Source organism: Sciurus carolinensis, chromosome 11, assembly GCF_902686445.1.
Source record: "Sciurus carolinensis chromosome 11, mSciCar1.2, whole genome shotgun sequence".
In the NCBI taxonomy this organism is placed as follows: domain Eukaryota; kingdom Metazoa; phylum Chordata; class Mammalia; order Rodentia; family Sciuridae; genus Sciurus; species Sciurus carolinensis.
The window spans coordinates 125708379-125734046 of NC_062223.1; the positions used below are offsets into that span (position 1 = coordinate 125708379).

The 25668-nt window shown below is 36.1% G+C and overlaps 1 protein-coding gene across 1 annotated transcript in view; it reads right to left on the reverse strand.

Moving 5' to 3' along the window:
- Positions 1-25668, reverse strand: part of Cdon (cell adhesion associated, oncogene regulated) — a 97327-nt gene that overhangs the window by 31174 nt on the left and 40485 nt on the right. Inside the window, 9 exon segments of the mRNA XM_047516486.1 lie at positions 2684-2789; positions 3232-3413; positions 5055-5258; positions 8684-8815; positions 10865-11039; positions 12306-12322; positions 12325-12594; positions 18921-19274; positions 24571-24840. Coding sequence (XP_047372442.1) covers positions 2684-2789; positions 3232-3413; positions 5055-5258; positions 8684-8815; positions 10865-11039; positions 12306-12322; positions 12325-12594; positions 18921-19274; positions 24571-24840 — 1710 coding nt within the window.

The following is a 25668-nucleotide window of genomic DNA, read 5'->3' on the forward strand; positions in this document are numbered from 1 at the left end:
AGATGAGTATTTTTGTTACTGGATTTGGGAGAACAGACCAATGGTTCCAAATACCACAAAAAGAATTTCAAATGCATAAACTTGAAAATAGGAATAAGCAAATTATACAGCACAGTGAATGCCACTTAAACAATCTAACTGCTCAGTGTATTTCATTTATAAACAAGTTTCTGTGAACCATAAGGCAAAGCTCAACATTTGCAGACATTATACTAGACAGAAAGCTTTCACTGAACTAATTTCCAAGTCCCATGCTCAACAATGAGATCACAGAAGTTTGTAAAGGCTCAAACATTTGCCTAGAGAATATAGTTTAAAAACTGTTAACCAGCAGATATTCCTAGAAAGTAGAACTTGGAAGGGAGAGAATGGACACTGAGAGAGACAGAAATGAATATTCATTTTATTTATATTTGCCATAAATTAGTCAGAGCTACTTGATAAACAAATGTTTACTATAAAAAAATATTTAAATAAAGATTTGACTTTTCATTCCATAAACCAGATAAATTAAAAGGAAGACTTAGGTAAGACCAAAAGGCAAAACCATCAAAATTCTTACCATTTCTTTCTTAATGGGCTTTTTGTTGATATATGCATACAGAAGTTACAAAGAGCTTTACATCTCAATGAACGTTCACAAAGTGAATACAGCCAATACCCAGTCAAGAAAGAATATTGCTGACATCCCCAATGAGTCCCCATGCTCTTTCCAGCCCTGTCTCTCCCTCAAGAGAATTACTAGCTTAACTTCTAAAAGCACAGAACAGCTTTGCTGCTACAAATTATGGCAGAAGAGAAACAATCATTCCTTCATTTAAAAATTATTTATCATGTACCTACTATATGCCAAGTATAAGAGCTCAGATCATAAAATTTTCATTATATGACAAAATTCCATTGGATAAATATTAAAAAGAGTAAAACAACAGCAAAATGTAACATAGCATATTTAAAGAAATTTGTTACATTTCCTGTGTTCATATATGAACACATGACCAGTGTAACTCCACATCATCTACAACCATAAAAATGGGAAGTTATACCCCATGTCTGTATGATATCTCAAAATACATTCTACTGTCATATATAACAAAAAAGAACGAATAAAAAAGTTTTAAAAAGAAACTGGTTATAATAAAAACTATATGTAGCATCTGATATCAACAGTCATGAAAAATAACCGTGGCCTAGGGTAATTTTCTGACATGATCCATTAAAACATTTAATATTTTTTTAAAAATTTTGATATTGAGTATTGAACCCAAGACTTTGCCACACACTAAGCATACACTCTGCCTCTGAACTGCACTCCCAGTCAAGAAATTTAATATCTCAAAGAATTAGAATCTAGGAGTGAAAAAAGACTTCCTCCCAAAGCAAGAAACCCATCCAAGATGTTACTAAGAATTAGGTGTCCCTGGGCTGGTGTGTAGCTCAGTAGTAGAATACTTGCTAGTATGTGTAAGGCTCTGGATTCAATAACGAGTACAAGAAAGAAAAGGGAAAGAGATGGGAAGGGAGGGAAGGGAGAGGAGAGGAGAACAACAACAAGGTATCCAGCTTCCAAAGCTAGGGAGTCTATTACTTTGTGAGGAAATCTACATTAGACATGATATGTTAGAAAGTACTTAAATTATTTCCTTATAACCTCCCATTCCCCAACTGACTTAGCTCCTCTTCCACATAACAGCCCTTAAATATTTGAAGACAGCGATTGTGTTGCTTCTCTCAGTCTTCTTTTTCTAGTCTGAGCATCACTAGATAGTCCACTGTTCTTTTGAGACTCCATTTACAGTCATTTATTCATTCAATACTGAGCACCTCACCATTATAAGGGCTGGGGACAGAACAGTGAGAGAAAAGGTCCCATGTCCAGGGGAGGTTAACATTTGGTAGGGAAGACCAACATTGAGAAAATGATTTCAAATGCACACATATTTAAACTTTTATAAAGTCTCTGAAATAAAAGGCATGGTTAGAACTTCTGGGAAGATTTATATGAGGGAGTGACAATTAAGCATCCAACAGAAAAAAGTGGGTGTACCTAGGTAAAGTGTGGGGACAGTGGTACAGTAGGTAGTGGGAACTACCCTCTGCCAAGGTCCTGGGGCAAGAAAAGTGTTGGTGCACATGAGGAAGCAGAAAGAAGGCCACCCAGTGAGAAAGGGAGAAGTGCCAGAGACATGGCTGAGGGTAGAGGCGGGAAATGTGTGCAGAATTCTGAATTATGTCTTAAATACTGGAAAAGCCATGTCTACACCCTTCACCATCATGACAACATTCTTTTTTCTTTACATGCATCCCAATTTCTTAGTATCTCCAAAAGTGGATAACATGCTTAAGAAAACATTTGAGATGTTATTTTTTAAATGTAAAAATTCCACTGATATTTATATATAGGTTGTTGGTCATTTAGAGAAAAAAGGAATCAAAATCTTTTTCAGAAGAACTACTGAAAAATCGCATCCCTTGCCCCCAACTTTTGTAACTATTTCCACAATGCATATGTACAGTACTATATTGGAAAAACTGGCTTTCATTGAGACAAATTCAACAATGATAGTGCATATACCATTTCAGTTTTTTACTCTATCTTAACTTGTGATGGTGCAGTTTATGTTTATCAGCCCTGTCCCCTCAAAGTTCCTTTGTGAGCACTCCAGCTTGCCAGTGGACTTACCTTCTACAACGTCCCTCTTATAGTCACTGTCATTATCACTATCTGTTGGTCGGTAATAGATATAAAATCCTTGAATGGGAGTGTTATTGTTACTTGATGGAATATACTACAAAAAGAAGTAAAGACTTGTCAAAGACAAAAGGATGTTAACTGTCATATTCATTAAGATTTCTTTACCAGCATGGTAATATTTTTCTTGCTTCATTTTGCAAACATATTTAATGGCCATTTTAAACTTAATTCAAAGGTGTTCAAAGGTAATCAGAGCATTTAGCTAATTGCTGGACCAAACAAAAACAAACCAGTATTTACTTCACTAGGTTTGAAGGCATAACATGGTAAGTAGGTTGACAACACTTGGATGAGAGCTGTGGAAACACTAATTTTACTTTAAGCTCCACTCCTCTTAGACCATTTGCCTTTAGACAAAAACTGATGCCTTTCAACTTCCCCTCAATTAAAACAACTGCTGTTCACCTCATGAGAATATTAAATTGTTAACAGAAACAAACCAGGAAATATTCTCATTAGAGAAGATGTTTACATACCGTCCACTTTAGCATGATCTGTGTGTCGCTAACAGCCTCTGTGTAGGCGATATGAGGTCCGGTTATGGGTCGATTGGAAAACCGTTTGGGGAATCCAGCCACCTGATAAGGACGGGAAGCCGAACTCCGAAAACTCTCACCATAATGGTTGACAGCAATGACCCTAAATTTGTATGTTGAACCTTTTTGGGGAAAAAACAAAAACAACCTATAACCATACAAAGCCATATCTAAAGGCAGACTACTCAAAACTATGGCAGTTGTGCTTGAGTGTCTAACAACAGCAACCACACACTCAGATGCTGGCACAGGAAACAGAATTCAGCCCACTTGCCAACTGCAATCAACTGCAGATAGTTGTTTGATACCTGGGGTTCAGGATCTCAAGACATTATTAGAATAGAGTCATCAAGAACAAAAGCTGGGGAAGATTAATGACACAGAGGGAGTAGATAGAGAATAGGAAAAGGGACATTCACTCCTCACCCTCCCACTCAAGGTCACACCCATCCAAGCCAGGATTAGTTGAAGTATTTATCCTCAATAGTAGGTTTTTTCTGCTATGAAAGAAGCAACTTGGCCAAAATTTAACACAGTGACTACATACATAAAGAGGTACCATGAAGGTAACAGCAAATGACATTCTGGTTTCAAAGATAATAGGATAAGGGGGAGCAGATGTAAATGACCACAGAAGGAATTTGGGGGGGATGAGATATTAAGAACTCTAAGAAAAGCTAAGGGTTGTGAATTTTTAAAAATCTTAACCTAAAGAATAAATCAAAATCCCAATGCCAAGTTTCCTAATCACTCAAAAGCAATCACTGGGCTTCTGAGACAGTATTTTCAGCCTCTAAAATGTTACTCAGCTTCACAACCACATTTAAAAAGCTGCATTTTCCCAACCATACCAATGCAGTCCTACGCTCCTCACATTACACAGTTAGACAAACACAGGGATTTCCTACTAGTGTACATTTAAAAGTCCAGAAATTAATATGATCATGAATCCAAACAAATCATGCCTTAAGCTTTTATCTCTTTTATGGCTTAATCTCTTTAATATAATCTCAAGATTTGGGGGGTGGGGAGAAAATCCTCTGCTGAAACAAAACTTATAGAAGAAATGTTAATGGCCTCATTTTCATAAGACTAAGGAGTGAGTATAACTGTGCTAAGAGTCAACATCCAATCAAACAAGTTTAGTGAAATAATAAGATTTTCTTCTTATAACATTCTATTACAGCAAAACACATACATACAAAGATGTTCATCACAACACTATTTCCAATGGCAACTAAATAGGAACAATCTAAAACCCAGAAGTAAAGATTGGTTAACATCTGGGTGTATAGCTCAACAATAGAGCATTTGCCTAACATGTGCAATGTGCAAAGACCTGGTTTTGATCCCTGACACCACTAAAAAAACCAGACATGCTTAAATAAATTATGGTATAATTACAAGGTAGATACATAACTATTAAAAAATGAGTTTCTGAAGAACTTTAAATGATAATGGAAAATGCATATGATATTATATGAGATAAAGGGGACACAAACAATATTTATGGCATGATACAGGGGTGTATTAAAGAGAAATATGCCAAAATATAAACACTGATTCTCTGGATGGGAAGATTTCAGGTGACTTATTCTTTTCTTTATCTCTCATTTATCTTCAAATTTTCACAGAATAAGCATTCATTACTTTAACAATTAGAAAAGAAACCCACAAGATTATTAAAAATCTGCATTTAAAGTTAGCACTGTTAAAAAAAATTTTAAAAGAAAGAAGAAAAGAAAAAATTTGAATATTACTACCTGGTTCTAAACTACGAACTTCCACAGAAAGTTTGGAAGGAGGGATATCTTCAGCTGCTACCAGCCAATCACTAGTCCTCATCCGCTTATACTCCACCTTGAAGGCAGTAATTGGAGAACCACCATTTGCCCGGGGAATCCAAGTGACATACACAGAGGTCTCTGATGCAGTGGAGATGGTAGGCCGATCTGGAGCCTCTGGAACTGAAAATGGAAACATTCATTCCACAATAACCCACAGTGTCAGAGACAAGAATAACTTAAATAAACTAAAAGGACTAAATCTTAAACCTCATGTTATTAAAGGTTCCTCACTAAACTTTTTGCCAGAGTTCATAATATTGTGGCTATGTTCCATTTACCATTAAAAGTGAATGGGAAATGAAATGATCAAACATAGAAAATAAAAGGAAGGAAAAGTAAAATGATCTGTAGGCTTGACAATTAGCTCTGAAAGACTAAGTTAATGAGCATAATTTTGACTATGGTATTTTGGATTCATGACCAAGACAATGTGTAAGAAATTATTATTTGGTGCTTTAAGTTTGTGGTTATAGTTTATGATAAATTCTCACAATTATGCATTATCTTATTTAAATATTCTTTGTCATCCACCTAAAATATATGACACATTCAGCAACCTGCTGATTGTAACATTAACTATTACTATTATATCCTATTTTAACTATTATTTATTATATCCTATTTTAACCATTACTATTATATCCTATTATATCCTATTTTATTTTTAAGACAATAGGCACTGCTATTCCAAAACACAGACCGCAAGCAGCAAGTAGAGATAAATTTGACTATAAAATCAATATTGATAATAATGGTTGGAAAGAATGCTACTCCGGATGAAAGCAGGAAGACAAGATATATAACCAAAGAAAGGCTGTTAGATGATCCACATGAACATGAAGAAAATGGGGCCAAAATTTTCTTTTTCTTTTTCAAAATGGGGCCAGGGAGCTAATTTTGGGGCGTTTTCAGTTAGCACTATCAAGGGAAGGGATGTCCTCATCCTCAAATTAGAAGGACCAGACCCCCATGGCAGGTAGAAAAGTTCACCATCCATTTAAATCATGTACCTAACCCATCCCACTGACCAAGTAATCTGGTGATCATGTTACTAGCTTCTCACCTGGTTCCCATGAAAGAAGGATGTTGATCTGGCTTGTATGACAGTTACACTGCAAACTATTAAACTGCCATTCCAGTTTACATTAGTCACTGTGAAATTTGTAAATGTGAGCTGTTTCTCACGAGAGCAATGATCTTTTGGCACAGTCTCAATCAACTTTCTAAAGTTGTAAAGTGGAGGGCCAACCCTGGGCCGTGGTGACTGGGCTCTGGTGAAGCTGCCAAGGAAGCCCTGTCTCTCCAGCCTAAGTCACACTCCTCAAGCAAAATAGTTCCATCCCAACACTTCCTCAACCCTCAGTCCAAATACATAAGAAAAAAGAAATAATGTTGAACACAGTACTTACATGAAAACTGTAGCATTTTAAAAACAAGTTGATAAAAAGGAATATATACAAAGCAGGCAACTTTAATACTTACTGTATTCCTTTTAATTAGAAAGCAATGAAAACAGAATGAACAGAACTGTTAGTGAATCTCTTTTAAACACTAGAACACCAAATGACTTTTTTTCTGTTGATTCATGTGAGGTTCAAATTCATCAAATACCAAAGGATCAAATAGGAGAAGAAAGTTATTGGGGAAAATATCTCCACAGAGAAGGATATCTTCATTATCTAAAAGAAACAGTATGTGACTTTTAACAAGATATAAAAGAAAACGCTCTAATTTGGAGTTGGAAGACATGGACTTGAATAGCAGTTGTCTATATGATCTAAGGCATGCTGCTAGGCCTCCTGGAGCCTCATGTCCTATGTGTATAAAATGGCTAAGCTACCTTCTTCACAAGCTTTACAAAGATCAAGTAAGTCACGTCTTAGGGTTTTCTCTGCTTGGATAACTCCAAACTCAGGACTTTAAAAACTGAATTCATAATCTTCACCTAAAACCTCCTATTGGCCACAGTGGTAAATGATCCCTAGCTGCCCAAGCCTTCTCTCCTTCAATGTCGATTCCAATCCTCTATCTCACATGTGACCTCCTCTCCATTCACACAGTTGCCATCCTCTTTTTTTCTCCAGCCTTATCTTTTGCAATTCCTCCCTTCTTCATCTTTAAAATCCTTTAGTTCTTTAGCTCCTGGGGAAAGATTAAACTAGGGTATCACAGGAGGCACCTGGCCTGTACCTGCCTCCCCGACACAGGAGGCAGCATCACTCCTCACAGCAACGAGTCACAGTAAACAAGATCTCTTATCTCTGAATGAAGCACGTCACTTGCCCATCTCTGCACAAGGAGATGTCTTTGCCCAGAACCTCTTTTCCTGTTTCTTCACCTCACTGTGTCATTCCTGTCCTCTGAGGCTTAGCTCGGGTTGCTAAAGAGCTTCTCTTGTTGCTATTCATCCTCTTCTGTAAGTGGGGGACTTGAGTACTTCTCTTGTGACCCATAATACCAAGGATAGAATTTCAAGTAGAATAAATCAAAATCGCTGTTCCTGACTTGTTTATGTTACCTCCTCTGTTGTTTTGAGCTTCACTGGCAATTTCATCTACTCATTGGTGTGGGTTTAGATATCTCTATCATCCACTGTAAACTCCCTGAAAGCAAGGATTATTTTTGTCTGCTGTTCCAGCATTTAGTACAGTGTCTTCCACAGGGTTTGTTAAATAAATAAGTTTTTGATATTCAGATGGTAGCTTTAGTCACATAAAGTTGATACCCACATGAGTAATCTACTTAAGATACTGGAAATGTGCCTCCTCTGAGGTGGAAGAACTGAGGAAAGCAAGGCTGATGATATTGAAGAGAGTCAAAGTGTTTTGACCTCCTTTAGTCTGAGATCAATCCATAGAAAAATACAAAAATATGAGAGAGAAATCTGCAAACTCTTAGAGCTCAGCAGTGAAATGTGAAGTCTTTTCCAACACATTAGCAGAATCACAAAAGGCACATTAGGGGGTTGGAGGTGGTAATCAATGGGCTTGCATGCATAAGACCCTGGGTTTGATACCCAGCATATTGGGGGTGGGGCATAGCACATTAGGTAAAAACTGATAAGAGTGAAATTTAAATTTTAAAAAGAAGTCTTTTAAATATTTTACTACACAAAAGCTTAAAAATCAGAAGATTAACTAGATACAGTAATAGTAGGGAATATGACATGTCATCTTTGGTAAAATAATTTAACACTGTACCACCATATATTCTGAAAAGTCACAAAACATGCCATAATTCAGATTTTTAGAATTTAAAACATAAATTTAGTTTTCTTGCTAAAGAAGAGACAGAAAACCCCTTTTCATGAGTTATAAAAATTTGGTAGCAGAACATTTTCAAGCTGAGTTTCTTAGGTAAAATACCAATCAGGACATTGAGTTGCCAATGTTTAAATCCTAGACATTAAAAATGGTTGAAATAGAACCTATCAGAGCTGCATAGAAGGATATCATTTGCATAACAAACATATTTCTCTTCCATTTCCCCAAAGCCTGAAATGGGGCAGTTACACATATAAATAAAATGAAGACTTCTTTCTTTACCTCCACTATGCCTGGTAGAATCTGTAAACACCACTCCAAAATTGTTGTTTGCTGCCTCTGAAACCACAGGATGCTTAGGGATGCCCACAGGTGGAGAAGAGGCCTGGGAGCTTTTTGATGATGCTGTTTTCTCTAGAAAGGTTTAAAATAAAATAAAACAAAACAAAAATCGCAGCAACATAAGCTTATCATAGGTAACATTTTTTCTTAAAAAAAAAAAGTACTGTGAAACTTAACTGGTATATAGATGTAGACATGAATTTATTTTCCACAGCATCAAAATCTAACACCTATATTATATATACTTAACTGATTTTAAGAACTGAAAAATACTTTGTCTTTTTCTAGTATCTTTAAAAGAAAGCTAAAAAGTGTCTTCTCTCATTATACTAATCTTAATTAACATATAGAAAAAAACAACACAAGTAAAAAAAAAAAAAAAAAAAACAAAGGATGAGAACCAAAAGACGAGAGTGAATGTTTTAAACTATTAGCCCATTTTTCTTTTCATTGTACATATTCCTTAATTTTAAAACAAAATTCGTTTTAAAGAACTCCTGATAAATTCTTTCACAGGAAAAAGGTCACAATAAGTTCCAATATTTCAAAAGCAAAAAGTGACATCAGGTGATTAAAAAAAAAAACAAACTGTAATACATGTTTATTCTTCTGTATTTATAGGCCAGACTCTATAAATAACTAAGGACTGATGGTGAAAATTAAACCAAGATACATTTAAGAAGTTTTCATTATTTTCAGTCCAGACTTAGAAATTAGATAGAATAATCTTTTTTAAAAGCTAATAGAGAATTTCTTCCCAATCCTTAGATCTCCCTTTTATTATAGTGGCAAACTGAAACACCCTTCCGCCCTGTTCCCATCTTCACCCACTGACTCCTGGCTCAGCCATGATGGCATCTTCAATCAAGCCTTCCCTCCAGGCTGCTCCACAGGAAGATCCTACCCATGTACTCTTGTGACCCTGTCTAGGAATCTCCTAGCACCTGTCATATTCAGGTGTCTTTGCCTACACCCCTGTTCTTCTCCAGTCCACCTGCACCCCATGGCCAGAACTTCCCTGTTAGCACAGAATCACCTGTTAACACACCACATCACTGCTCTGCTCAAATGCTCCAGCTCACTCAGAGCAAAAGCCAAAGTACTCGCAAAGCACACAGGGCACTGTGTGATTTGTCCACCTTGCTATCTCCCTGAGCACTTTTCCAAAACAGCCTCCCCACTTACTTTGCTCCCATCGCAGTGGCCCCTTGGTATATTCCTAAGGGACACATCAAGCATACCCTACCCCGGGGCCTTGAACCTGCTCTTCTCCGCTAAAAATGTTCTTTCCCCAGATACCCATGTGATTTTCTACTTTCTCTTTCAAGTTGTTCTGTAGCCAACTGCTCGTTGAGGATTTCCCTGGTCACCTGCTTAAACTATAACCACCCCCCAATACACTTTCCATATCTGTCCTCTAAGTTGTTTCACTTGTTGAGGTCACCTTCTAAAAAGACTTTAACTTAAGTATAAGGCTCTCCCAAATAAAATGTGGGCTCCATGAGGGCAAGGAGTTTTGTCTATTTTGTGTACTGCCCAACATAAAAAAATTCAGTAAATATTAGCTGAACAGAATTAAGTTCTGTATTGCTGATATTTATGTATAAATCTTATCTTCCCTATCAAAGCATAGCTCAACTGAGATGGCTCTTATCAGGTTCATCTCTGTCTTCTCTGCATTACCTATCCTAAAGCTTTGCATATCACAAGCTCTCAAAAAATATTTGTGGTGCATGGTGCAATGCCTGTAATCCCAGCAACTTGGGAGGCGGAAGCAAGAAGGTTGCAAGTTTGAGGCCAGTGTGGGCAAGACCATGTCCCAAATAAAAAATAAAAAGGGCAGTGATACAACTCAGTGGTAGAGTGCCCCTGGGCTCAATCCTTAGTGTGTGTGTATGTGTGTGTGTATATATATATATATATATATATATATATATATATGGAAAATTAGATGGACTAGTATAATACAACTGCCCCAATGTGGCAGGGAAAAAAAAAAAAAGATGCTATAATGAGCTTATTTAGGTCACTTATATCTAAACTCTCTATCTAGAAGGATTCTTACTAATAAACTGACATCAAGAAAGTCAGCTCATTTTTCCAATACAAAGTCATACTCACCTTTGCTGGTTCGGAAGGTGAGCATGGCTGGCTGACCCTCACCTGCTGCACTTCTTGCCACCATCAAAACTTCATAAAGACTAGATGGCTCCAGTTCAGTTAAATGCAGCTCATTTTCACTTCCTGGGACTCGAACCGTGTGCCAGCTTCCCACCATACGAGCACCATCATCCAGCTGCTCAAGAGAAATTCAAGAACAATGGGAGATGGAGGGCAGGAACTTTTCATTCAAACTTAATAAAAGAATTCATATAATTCTAGAGGAGTTTGGGAAGGTGATTGTAAGTAAAAGAGACACAATACTCTCCACATTAAGAAATATAAGGAAGAAAAACTCTTGTAAGAAGACTCCTGGTCTCACTGGCCCTCCCAGAGTCCACTCCCTTTGAACTATAATGGGGACAATACCACCTTTCATACTGGATTAATGGAAAAATAAGTATGTAATATTATTGGAAATATGTAACATATACAATAAATATATGATAAAGTAAGAAAGTATATTAAATGTTTGTGTGTCTATCAGTTATATATTTATAGCATTTTTCCTTCATGTTTTCACATTGTTCAATATGTGTTAGAGGAGATAAAAGAGATCTAATCAGTTGTTTATTGATTAATGAAACCAAGAGAGAATACTGCATGGAGGCTTTAGGATGGATAATATTAATAGCAAAACTTACTTTGCTCATCTAGAATCATCACAATAGAAACAAGTGGATAAACTTCCCAGTATCATCACCTTAGGTTTTCCAGTCATTAAAAAAAGATGGTCATCAAATAATTAAATAATAGATACCAAAATGTCTTAGACAAAGAAAATGATTTTAAATATGGATACATCTCCTCTCATTTTATTGGTTTATTTTGTTAAATAAAGAGAGGAACATTTTCATTTTGCTTTAATACGAGCTCAAGGAGGAACATGAAGGGAAAACATTATCTGAAGAATGAGTAAGAGAGGCCCAAGATCCACCAAAGTAAATGACAGAACAACATAAGATTCTAACACAATTAAGAAGACAGTCCAAAATGCAAACAAAGGTCAGAGATTATGCCAGAGGACTTCATTTAAACAGTTGTTTCTAATAAGAAGTTGCTCTATTTGCTGAATTCTACTATGTTTGCAAGAAATGGAATTATGGTTTTAAAAGTGGTTTATGGAGCTTGGCACCCAAGGGATTTGAAAAAAAAAAAATGCTAAGTGGTTAGTGGGTGTTTAGAATCCCAATCAGGGGGGAAATTATTTAGATGTCATTCTTACTGCTGTCATAAGCCTGGTCACTCCAGCAAGACTGGAGGGCTACCTGTGATAAACTCATCATTCTGGAGCACTGTTGATCTGTGTCCTGCCCTTCCACAAATGTAAAAGATAAAAACTAACACTACACAAAAAGGTTATGGTGTGAGAAGATAAAAGTGATAATCGAGTAGGTGTTACCTTTCGATATTTCACAAATAGGCATTGATGGGCAGTCCGCCATCCTTCCCTGCCCTCCACACCAGGTTGTAGGTGTCTGGCGTGTGGGTCTGTGGGGGGCTCAGGATGATGGGGGCATCAGGGACAGAGGTGCTACTGGCATTCTTCTCTGATGATGATTCCACTCCACTTGGATATACCTTCACTGGAAACGAGCCAGAGTCTGAAACATCTCTTTGGTCTCTTTCATCATTCTGAGTAGCATCAGTACGTGTAACTATTTCTGCTTTTGTATTTGTTTCAAAAGGAACTGGACAGAGAAAGAAAATGAGAAAAGATAACTTGATGAAGTCATTATGTCAGTATTTTCTACCCAATTAGTGATATAACTGACCACACTGATATTATTAGCACAGTTAGAGCCCTAGAACTTAAAACACGTAGCATGTCAATGTATCATTCATGACAACATCTAATCTCTAGTAGCAAATCTCTTGCTCAGGGGAGAACAAATGAATTGTTTGGAAAACCAAATGCATGATGCAATAATTGAGAGGCTTAAAGGTGCTATTTTCATTCTGCTCTGTACTCATACTCCCTCTTCTGCAATAATAATCTGTTAGTTTAAACTCAAAGGTTTTAAGTTGAAGAACGTTAGGTTTCACCTCCAGCTGGTAAATGAAACACGCTGCGCAATACATTCCACCAGGAACAAGGTGAAGAGATAATAAGAAAGGGTCAAGAATTACGATCTTACTTACCAGGTAGCTAGTCTACAAAGATACGTTCCAGAATTCACCTTCCTGCACTGAATCCAGGTTCAAGTTTTTGTTTTTGTTTTTTAAATATTTTAGTTTTAGATGGACACAATACCTTTATTTTATTTTATTTTTTTTTTATTTATTTTTATTTTCTTCATGTGGTGCTGAGAATGGAACCCAGTACCTCACACATGCTAGGCAGGTGCTCTGCCACTGAGCCACAGCCCCAACCAGTGTTCAAGTTTTGAAGAAGGCCTGACACTTCTACTTTTATCTGTGCTCTTGGGAATCTAGATACCACGTGTCCAAGTTCGCCATGTGTACACTCCATGGACAGAGACAGAGATGTGCCGCCACAAAGATGCTACATGTGAGTGAAGCTACTTTGGCTATGTCAGCCCCAGGTGCCCTCTGATTACAACTGCATTATAAACCCCAGCAAGGCCAGTCCAAGAATTGCCCTGCTGCATCTAATTAACAATCACAAGCAATAATAAAGGGGTTGTGGTTTTAAGTCACTAATCTTTGGGTAATCAGTTACGGAGCAATAGGTACCCCACCCAATAGACGCTTATACAACAATCTACCTTTAAGGAAGAGGGAAGTAATGGAATTAACAAGACCAACATAGAGCTTTTGACAAAATTCAATGACCATTCCTGATAAAAATCAGTGAAGAAACTAGAGCTAGAAGGAACTTACCTCAATATCATAAAGCCTATATGTAACAAACCCAAAGCCAACACCATACTGAATGGAGAAAAATTGAAAACACTGCTTGTAAAATCCAGAATAAGACTAGGATGTCTACTCCAATCACTCCTATTCAATATAGTACTTGAATCCCTAGCCAGAGCAATTACGAAAGAAAAGGAATATAAATAGGAAAGAAAGAAATCAAATTCTCACTGTTTGCAAATGATATGATCCTATATTTGGAAGATCTGAAAAGCTCCATTAGAAGACTGCTAGAGCTAATCAACACATTCAGCAAAAGAGCAGTATACCAGAATCAACATACAAAAATCAACAGCTTTCCCATAAACCAAAATGAAATAGCTGAGAAAGAAATCAGGAAACACAATTCTAACAGAATTAAAAAAAAAAATCACAATAGCATTAAAAAAATAAAAGGAAAGCAAAGAAAGCCTAGGAATAAATCTAATCAAGGTAAAAGGCCTAAAATCATAGAACACAGAAGAAAAAAATTGAAGAAGACACTAGAAAATGGAAAACCTCCCATGTTCATGGATAGGCAAAATTAATATTGCTAAAATGGCCATAAGTGATATACAGATTCATCACAATATCTAACTTCAAATTGTACTATAGAGCTACAGTAACAAAAATTGCATTGTATTGGCATAAAAACAAACACAGACCAAGGGAAAAGAATAGAGGAAACAGACAACCCACACAGATACAGCCATTGGATCCTTAACAAAAGAACCAAAAACATACATAGAGAAAATGCAGACGTTTTTCAGCTGCACGTGGTGGCACATGCCTGTAATCTCACTGACTTGGGAGTCTGAGGCAGGAGGATCACAAGTTTAAGGTCAGTCTCAGGAATTGAGATTTTGTCTCGAAATAAAAAATGAAAAGGGCTGGGGGTGTAGCTCTGTGGCAAAGCATCCCTGAGTTCAATCCCTGTTGATAAAACAAGTAGATATCCTTGATACTTGGTACTAAACAGCATTACCTACTGGGCAGCTAGTCTCCAAAGATATATCCCAGAATTTCTGTCTTGCACAGTCCCTGCCCACTGTGTACACTAATAGCATACAGAATATACAGAGGGAAAATAAAAATCATTTGTTGCACTGAGAAAATAGGCTCATACATTCAAAATATTACTGAGCACATGTTATGTGCCAAGCATTGTGCAATACGTTTAATAAACATAATCTCATTTAATTCTCAAAACAACATTCTTAGGTAAAGAGTAATATTTCCTCCTGCTTCACAGATGAAGAAATTAGGGTTGTGAGAGACTAAGTAACAACAGCTGGCAGAAGAATGTTTGTGGTGCTCCTGTGGAAAAAAAGGAGATCAGTTTATGAAAACAAATATGCTGCCAATATAATATAAAGGATCGACAGCTTGGTTTCTCTCAAGTGCTATTAATACTGGAAACAAAAAGGTCTCCTGTTATTCACTCCTTTGTGGAGGAAGGGAACCAAGCAAAAAAAGTGTGGTGTTATAGCTACACTGAAGTCAGATTCCTGATAAAAGGTGGGGAGTGTGTTTAGGAGAACCACTGCACTTTAGAAGAGAACCAAAGAAAATCAGATAAACTGTAAGGCCAGTTCTCTGTTAGTTTAAAGAGAAAAAGGACATCCCAGAGCATCCTTCATCAAGAAAATAAGAAGTTAGTGAGAAAATAAGATAGAAGAAAACTAAGTTCACTGAGACAACTTGAAAATATTGCTCCTGGAATGGCTGTGTTTACCTAGTGAGTCAGACATGTAGTGGATGTTCAGGGTTGACCTAGTGCCTGTTAATGCAGAGAAATGAACTCTCCAATTGGAGGTAATTTGCTATGGCTTGGGGTGATGTGGAAGGACCTTTGTATCATTAGTAGTTCATGGATTCTCTGGGCAGCTGACCACTGGGAAGTGGTGTCTGGCCTCAGGACAGTTCCCACACCACATGGACACATATACAGACATATGAAAAAAATTTTTTATGCTGCTGCCTGTCCACTGCAAGGATATTAAAATCATTTCTGTTATTTGGGGGCAATGCAACCTTTCCACAACACTTATTAAAAGGGAATCCAATTATCCTCTGCTGTTCCCAATTATATAATTTGGGCATCCAAGCTATTAAATATGATTTTAAAGGCCTTAACAGCAGACTGATGGTCATGTTATGACCCAAAAACCTAAAGGAAATGGAAAATACAGTTAAGTTGGAAATACATTTATTACTCTTATGAAATATGATGGTTGTGCAACACAGTACATTATAGAGTGTTGGGTTGTTCACCCTTGTGATGGACTAACTGATGGGGAGCTGCAGCTCACTGCCACTATCCAGCATCACAAGAGTATCATACTTCTTGTCACTAACCCAGGCAAAGAGCAAATTCTATTAAATGAGTTTCTACTCCACAAATATCACTTTCACATCATGAAAAAAAAAACTGTAAGTCAGCTGGACACAGTGGCATAAGCCCTATAATACCAGGAACTTGGGAGGCTGAGGCAGAAGGATCTCAAGTTGAGACCAGACTCAGCAAATTAGCAAGACCCTGCCTCAAAACTAAAAATTAAAGAAGGGTTGGGGTATAGCTCAGTAGTAGAGCAATCTTAAGTAAATCAAATCACTGTAAATTGGAGATTGCCTATACTTTCCAGAGTGTTCTCACATGTATTATCTAAATTTATCTTCAAAACAACTCTGCAAAATGGGTAGAATAGACAACTAACATTTTTTAAAAATGGATTGTTTTTTAATTAGAAAGAGACTGATAAAAACTAGGGCAATGTGAGTTTCCTGACTAATAAGGAATATGACCACATTTTCCAAGATTTTCCCACTGTGACTATGCACACTAGCAACCCCCACCCCACACTATTTAGGAAGCCAGGCCAACTCCCATTTTTGTCTTGAAGAATTATAACTCACTCCACAAATATACATCCAGACCTCAAAAACCCAAGGTCACTGGAGAGAAAAAAGGAAAAGAGCGAGTCAATTCTTTCTTGGACCATCTTACTCTCCCCTTCACAATGAAAGTAAATGATTCAGTACAGTAGAGTTTAATAAAGCTCAGATTCCTATGTAAAGAAGTGGGTTCTCATACACTGCTTCAAGTTTTGATAAACTCATCTAGGTCTCAATAATTACTACATAGCATTTAAAAGAGCGAAAACAGATGAACTCATTGATAGGATGCAGATGATAGGATTACCATATATAAAAATGGTATCCATTAAGTGCTTAGAATCACATCTGGCAACAAAAACTTTACATAAGTACCAAGTATTAGGTTATGATCATTACTATCTACTTATTATTAAAATATAGTTATCCATTATGATGGTGTTTAGAAAGGCACAAAATCCTAGAGCAGGAGAGAATCTTAAAGATCCTCTAATCTAAACAAGTTAACTTGTATAACTTCTAAGGGCTTCAGATTTTTGCAAAAGTTGGACAAAATATCTAGCTCCATCAACCATGACATGTATGTCTCCTTATTTCATATATTTACATAAATAATCACTTCTGCTAAATTCTACCCAAGCAGTTCCTGCATTATACCCATCATAAAGAGAACAACTTTGAGTAGTCACTCTTACTTCTGCCTAATGGAATAGATACATAAACACGTACATGCATATACATATTCATTTATATGTATAAATTTATACAACACTCAACTACCTTATGAGAGTTCTTCAGGTTACGAAAATCACAACTATTTCTTCTTTTGCTAAATTCAACCACAATGGAAACCTATCATAGTAGTTAATAGTTATCATTATAACCTAACACTTGATGTCATGGAAAATTTTCTGTTACCAGATATAATTCTAAGAAGCTTACATGTATTAGCCCCTTGAAATCTCACACCAACCTTATCACCTTGTGAGCAGGGCACCTTCACTACACTTATTACACAGGTGAGGGAATGAGCACAAAGATCAGTAACTGGTCCTGGATTAAAGCTCTGTGTGTCAGAGCCAGGGTTCTAACAGAACACAGGCCTCATCTCCACATCATTTTCTATCTCTGCCATTCTGGAATAGCCCCAAGGTAGACAGAAGTCACAGGCCTTCCCCACTTATCTCCCAACCTCCAGCTTCATCCAGAGCTAGAAGCTCCTTGTTTGCATATGTAAATAAACTGGATCACGCATACCCAAACTCTGCCCATTTCAAACATCACTCTTCTGCCAAAAACCACTCACTGATCCTACCTCTGGTTTAATGGCACCCATACACAAATGGGGTGGTCTATACTGTGGAGGATAGGCCAGGCAAAAAAGACTTGTGTGGAACCAGACTGTGAATTCATTAAAGCACGGAATTCTGGAGTCCCAGACCTGTTATCCATTAGCAAGAATATGAACTCTAGGATCAGGATAAGCACTGACCTTGATTCCATGGCTCTGAGGATCCAGAAAGGGATCACAGGAAGCCCTTCAATGCAGAGGCCTAGGGCAGGAACCTTGGTTGCCTACCACTAAAGGCACTTATTCTGATTCTCACAAGACAAACAGGGCAACGATCTCCTCAACTGACCAATCAGTTGCTGGAGAACCAATGATATAAGGTGTGAATTCAAATTGCATTAACTTTGAGTTAATTTTCATAACTATTGTCATTCTGTATGCCTATACTTCAAAAATCATGTAACATTAAGTTATCATCATGAAAATCAGTAGCATATAAATACTATGATACATTCTATTAGAAAAATGACTTTGAATAAGATAGGGAAATACATATATACAGGTATTAGTTGACAGGACCACAAATCTGTATTCTCAATGAAAGCAAACCTGTAGACTTTGAATACTGTACTTACCAAGGGCTTATCTAAAAAATGTCTGCCATAGCATTATCAGTAGCTTAAAAAACCAAAAACATTTATCCCAAAGTCAAGTTATAGTTTGAACTTGCTCCCAAGTAAAAGCATACTATTTGACAAGTGTGCACTTAACAAAACCACTAGAAATGGAGAAGGATGTTCATCTGACTCATGAGAAAAATACCCCAAAATACAGTTCTACATTCACTGTTACAGGGGAAAATATATGTATTTAGAGACTGCTGCATTTGTTAAAATGGTATATTTCAAATCACCTTTTCTCTTACTATAAAAGGACATTATGCAATTGAGGAAAAATATAATGGAAACTCACCAACTGTAAGAAATGCCTCTGACTGTGTGGTGCCATGATCATTTGCAGCTTCACAGATGTATTTCCCAGCATGATCCTGAGTAACAGCCTGAATAGAGAGTGAGCTTGAGCCAGCTCGGGACATGATGAAGTAGATAGGCTCCACATCAAGGCCACCAGGTCTTAATAAGTGTGACTTTCGAGATTTAGACCTAAGGACTTGAGATGGATGGCTGGTTATCAATCCGTGGCTGTTGTACCAACGAATGACCGGAACTGGCACTCCAGTGGCATTGCAGGACAAAATCGCAAAGTCTCCATCTACCACCCTGGCATTTGCTGGTGCTGTGATTATAACTGGCTTAAATCCACTGTCTGTTAAAAAAGTAATTCACATACCAAAAATTAGAAACATTATAGTCACTATGCTTGCAAAATAATTTCATCCATTTACAGAAATGTAATGTTTAGAACAAAGATATCTCCCTTCCTGTTGGTTCCCTTCTCTATTTTTACCAAGTAAAACTATTAATAAAAAGTAGCATTTTCATAATTGTGGGCCCCTACACATTCCCTTTAGACATTTCCTAACCTTTCAGACAGGAATGTATAGGAAATCTATTGAGAGCTTTCCAATAGGTCTACTATACATATTTGACCACTATAAATACAAGAGGTATAGTCAAAACCTTAAACTTAATGAAGGTGAAAAAAAATATAAACTAGGTAATATTTTTTCAAGAAAATGGTCAATTCTGGGATAATCTGACTATAAAAAGCCTGGGAGAAAAATAAAACCTATTTTAAATAAAAGTTAATACACAATTTCTTATCATCCACATGAACAACATTGGAACTTCTAAACTAAAGTGGCAGCAAGTCTCCCCTCTTAGTCTGGTATTTTATGGCAGTATTTTTAAGTAGCCTACCGTGGAATATAGATTGACACAGAACACATCTTCTCCAGCACAACTTTTTCTCTTTTCATGTCTAAAAACCAATAGGGGTTGGGGATGTAGCTCAGTTGGTAGAGTGCTTGCCTCACAAGCACAAGGCCCTGGGTTCAATCCTCAGCACCACAAAAAAAAAAAAAAAAAAAAAAAACCAATATTTGCTCTTGCCCAATTTCTAAATTTTTGCTAAGTGAGTGAGTGTAAACTGCTATGTCACTGGTTATAACTTGCAAATCCCTAACAAAGTGCTAGCAAAGGTGAATATCTTTTCATGTGCTTACCTACAATTCCTATTTTTTCCTTCTCTGTGAAATGCCTTTGTCAATTTTTTCTATGGGGTCATTTACCTTTGTAAAATAGATCAGAATTGCTTGACATGATATATACTATTCTTCTGCTTAGTTATGTAGGTTATTAGTATCTTCCTTTAGTTTACTGCTTTTCTTTTCACTTTCAACAGTACCTTTTAATAATGAAGATATTTTATTTCAATGTCATATAATTTTAAATTATTCTTTTAAATGTATTATTAAAATCAATACTAACCATACAGATATTCTCTAATATATTCTTCAAAATTTTTCCATTTTGTCTTTCATACTAAGGACTTAAACTCATTGGAAATTTATCTTCATAAAAATGTGAGTTAGAGATTTAATTTTGCTCCATTTTGATAATCAATTATCCCATATCAAAACTTAAAATAGATCTCCTCCTCCCTTGCTTTTTTGTCACAAACAATGACAGCTAATTCAACTTCTTATAAGCAAATCTTTTTGGCAGAGCCTATTTATTCCTGCACCAATACAACACTTTCAAAATTATTAAATTTTTTATATTTCAGGCAAACCTTCATGTTATTTTCCTTCTTTTTTGGAGTGTCTTAACTATTCCTAGGCCTGTGATTATCTACAAAAATTTTAGTATCAGTTTCTAAAGGTCATTATAATACTCCGATAAAATTTTACATGGAATACTATCAACAGAACATTTTGAAAGCTAAGAAAACTATACAATACTGAATTTTGCTACCTATGAACTGGTATATCTTTCTGTATAACTGGGTCTGCTTTAAAGTAACTAATTTTTTAAAATATTTAATTTTTAACTGATATTTTCTGTTTGTTGCTGGCATACAGAAAGGCAACTGATTCTTATTTATTGGTCTTCATCTAACCACCTTGCTAAATATCATTATTTCTAATAATAAGATACATAATGATCATAACAGCCAATAAACTATTTGGATATTCTATAATAGCAATATGTCAGTTTGTAACTTAGTAACTATCTGGGTTCTTATTTCTCTTCTGCCTTTCTCTGCTGGTTAGGATCTCTGATATAACAATGACTGGAAGAGATTTAAAGGGAGTGTTGGGGCTATGCTCCACTACAGAGCACTTGCCTAGTGCTTTAGTCAGCTTTTTCACTGCTTAACCAAAAGACCTGACAAGAATTTTAGAGGAGGAAAAGTTTATTTGACACTCATGGTTTCAAAGGTCTCCGTTCACAGACTCCATTGTTCTGGGTCAATGTAAAGTACACCATCATGGCCAAAGAGTGGGGTAGATGAAAGCAGCTCAGGACATGGCTATCAGGAAGCAGAGAAAGAGTGTGTGTTTCTACTCACCAGGGACAAAATATAACCCCAAAGGCAAGCCTGAGTGACCTACCTCCTCTAGCCATACCCTACCTGCCTTCAGTTACCACCCAGTTAATCCCTATCAGTGGATCAATTCACTGGGGTTACAACTCTCAACAATTCTCATCATCTAGTCATTTCACATCTGAATCTTCTTACATTGTCTTGCATATGAGCTTTCAAGAGGACACCTCATATCTTCTTCTTCCTATTTTTTTTTTTCCTTTGTGAAAACTGAAGCCAAGTTTCTCTTCCCAAATGGGTCAGGTTCCCAGTCAGAGAGTGTGTGTGGTAACCTAGGTATTGTGCTTGTCAGGCCTACACCTCATATCTAAACCATGACGCCTAGCATGTTCAAGGTCTTGGATTTGATTCTCAGCACCAAAAAAGAGAGAAAGAGAGAAGAGAGAACGAGAGAAAGAAAGAAAGAACATTGAATGAAAGAAAGAAAGAAAAGAAAGAAAGAAAGAAAGAAAGAAGATATTTCATCATTAAAGTAATGTTTCATGTAAGTTTTATTAGATACCTCTTAGCAACTAAGAAAATTCCCTTCCATTTCTATTTTTCTGAGTTTCTAACATGGATACTGAATTACGTCCAATGTTTTTGTACTTTTAGTGAGATAATCATATTTTATGTCTTCTTTATTTGATAAGTGGGTAAAAGACTTTAAATTTTCTGATGGATTTCTGGGGTAATTGCTTTATCAAGATGTATTTCTTCTTACACATTCTAGGTTTGCTAATATTTTATTTAGAATTTTTATATAATGTTTCATAAAAAACTGGCATTTGATTTTGCTTTTGTACCATCCTTTTGTGATTTGGAATCAGGGTTATGCTAACTGGAAAGTTTCCATCTTTTCCTCTTTTCTGGAAGAGTTGTGTAAGATTTGAAAGATCTGTTACTTGCAAGCTTGGTAGAATCTCCATACAAACCATCTGGTCTGGTGTTTTCTTTGTGGGAAGATTTCAACTCCTAATTCAATTGCTTTCATAGCTGTAGGACTAGTCAGGCTTTTTATTTACTTTAAGTCCAGTCTTGCTAAGTTATATTTTTCTTCAGAATTTGTTCTGCTGTAGTTTGAATCTTGAATGTCCCCCAAAGGCCCACGTACTAAAGACTTGGCTGAAGCCCATGGTGTCCTAGGAGGTGCGGAACCTTTAAGAGGTGGGGCCTAAAGAAATTTAAGTCATTGAGGGCATGTCCTTAAAGATATTAGGAACCCAGTCCCCTCCCTGACCTCTCTGTTCCCAGCTTCCATGAGGTGAAACAGGCCTCTTCCTCTGTGACCTCCTGCCAGGATGTACTGTGCCACCACAGGACCAAAGCAACAGGGCTAAGGGGACCATGGACAGATACCTTGGACACCATGAGCCAAAACTAACACTTTCCTCTTTTTAAACTCATTATCACAGGTATTTTGCCACATGATGTAAAACTGACTAACACAGTCCACTTCTGTTATATTTGTAAACTACGGTCATAAAGTTTTACCTCAGTCATCTTATTATTTTTAATTTCTATAAGACTCGTACTTGGAGCTCCCCTTTTATTCTGATTTATTTATACCTGCTTCTTTACTCTTCATCAAATTTGCCAAGGGTTTGCCTATTCTATTACGTTTTGCAAAGAACTAACTTCTGTCTTTATTGATCTTCTTTATTTTTGTTTTCTATTTAATTAATTTTTGCCATTATCTATATTATCTTCTTTCTTTGAATCTATTCTGTTGCTTTTTTTTCACTTCACTTACTGATTTTCAGCCCTTACTAGTCTTCTTCTATGAGCATATAAAGGCTATAAATTTCCCTCTAAATACCATTTGGGGTACCCCCACAAAATTTATCTATGTCATTGTTGTTATCATTCAGTTTTTAAGTATTTTAAATTTCCACTACAATTTCTTTATGGTCCAGATACGGGAAGTATAATTTTAAATTTCAAATACATGGCAAGTTTTTTAAAAACTTCCCTTTCTATTATTAACTTCTAAATTCATTACATAAGGTAAAAATATTGACTGTGTCATACTCATTCTCTGAAATTTAACTCATGAATAATTAATTTTCCTAATATATAAAGCACTCTTACAAATCAAAACATAAAATACTAAAAACCTAAATTCTGCAAATGGGCAGAAAACAATGAAGAGTCAATATACAGAGAAGTAAATCCAAAGGTCTCACAAACATGTAAAAAGATACCTATTTTCACCCATAATAAAAGAAATATATACTAAGAGGTACATAACTTCATAACGATTATGGAGAGCATTCAAATATCTATCAAAATTTCTAACACGTGATTTTATTCTGTAAGTTCATTTCTGGGAATTTCTTTTATAGATAATCATACATGTGCAAAATAATCTTTACAGAAGGACATTCATACATAACACTAGAATGGTAAAAGATTAGAAGCAGACACCAATAAGGTACTAGTCAAATTGTTACAACTATATAATAAAACACTAAGCAGTCTTTTTTTTAAAGAAATGAAAATAATCTTTTATGTACCATGTGGAAGATACCCAAAATACATGTTAAATGAAAATTTAAAGAATGCCACTTATGTAAGAAACACATACTATTATAGACCTTTGTATGTTTTTGTAACTGTTTGTATATGCACATACAAAGTGAAGAAACTGATAAAAATCAGTTCTAAAGAGGGTACGTGACTGGCTATAGAAATGAGAGACATAATTTATTATATATCTTTTAAACTATGCAGTGTCTTGAGAACATATTTTTTAAAAATAATTTTTTCCTAATTCTTTTTTTTTTCTTACAGGTGGTAGGAATGAAGACCAGGACCTAATGCATGCTAGGCAAGCACTCTACCACCAATGTACATCCAGCCTAAAAACAATCTTCCAACGAGCTTGATGAAATAAGGTGGTTTCTTCATGAACATGTCTATTGTTCATTAGAAAGGAATATGGAAAATTGAACACAGTTCTAGTATGGTGATTAGGATTATTTTATTTTAGTAAAAATGGCTTTGTTTTTAACTGCTACAAAAGCTTATTGTGAAGTAAAGTTTTATATAATCACAGGATCTGAAAGTTTACCTTTTTTAATTTGAAGTCTTCCAGTAGACTGCATAAATCCAATCCCATTATCTGCAACACATTGATACAGCCCAGAATCTTCCATTGTAACCCCAATAATTTTCAGTCCATTTCCTGCCGTTAGATGCCGTGGGGAAGGATGAATAGGCTGTGCATTATGAAACCAGGTACGGTTAGGTGCTGGGTTCCCACGAACCTCACAAGTAAAATGTACTGTGGCACCCAGAGACACTTTCTGATCCTGCAGTCCCTTAGAAATTGAAGCATGTTCTGAAAATAAAACATGCAAATTAAACTCTCACCAGATATACTTTTAAAATTATCACACAAGTCAAATATAATCTTCTACCAATAACTAGTTGAGGTTGTATTCTTTGTTCACATTCTTCCATTTGCTGTGGTCATCAAGAAAAAATCAGAAATATATTTTAACTTTCCACTAATAGGATAAACTATATGTTACTAATAAGAAATTTTCTCCTTTATAGATAGATCCACCCGCTTAACTTTTCCAACACACACACACAGTTACTAATCCTGGGCTTCTCTCAGCATTTTATTTCAGGTGACTAGGTTAAAGAAAGTAATTGTTTCCTGTATTTCACATGAAACAAGAGCCAAAAAGAAAAATCTATTATTCATTTAAAATTTTTTTACGACCAAGTCTATTTTGAGGTTAGGTGTATAACAGACAAGGATAAATAAATTAATAAGAAAAAACTTCCTTTAAGAGCCATGAAGTCACTTTGTATTCAGAAAGTATATGATTTATCAATATTGTAGCATAGCCTTAAACAAGTAATTATGCATATAATCTGCTCCCAATTATCACTACATGTCCAGTGTGTACACTGTAGAGGAAACCCAATGCCTCAGATATGGTAGGCCAGTTCTCTACCACTGAGCTATGCCCCAGCTCCATCACTGCATTAAACAGCCACATGCCACACACTTACATAAATCCCAGTGTTGCTAACCTACATTAGACCATAAGTGTTAAATAAAATCACTTGCAGAAAATTTACAAAAACCTATATTACTATGAAATTCATTTTATTTCTGGCTTTATATAAATCTCTTTTAAAAAAAGGAAAAGGA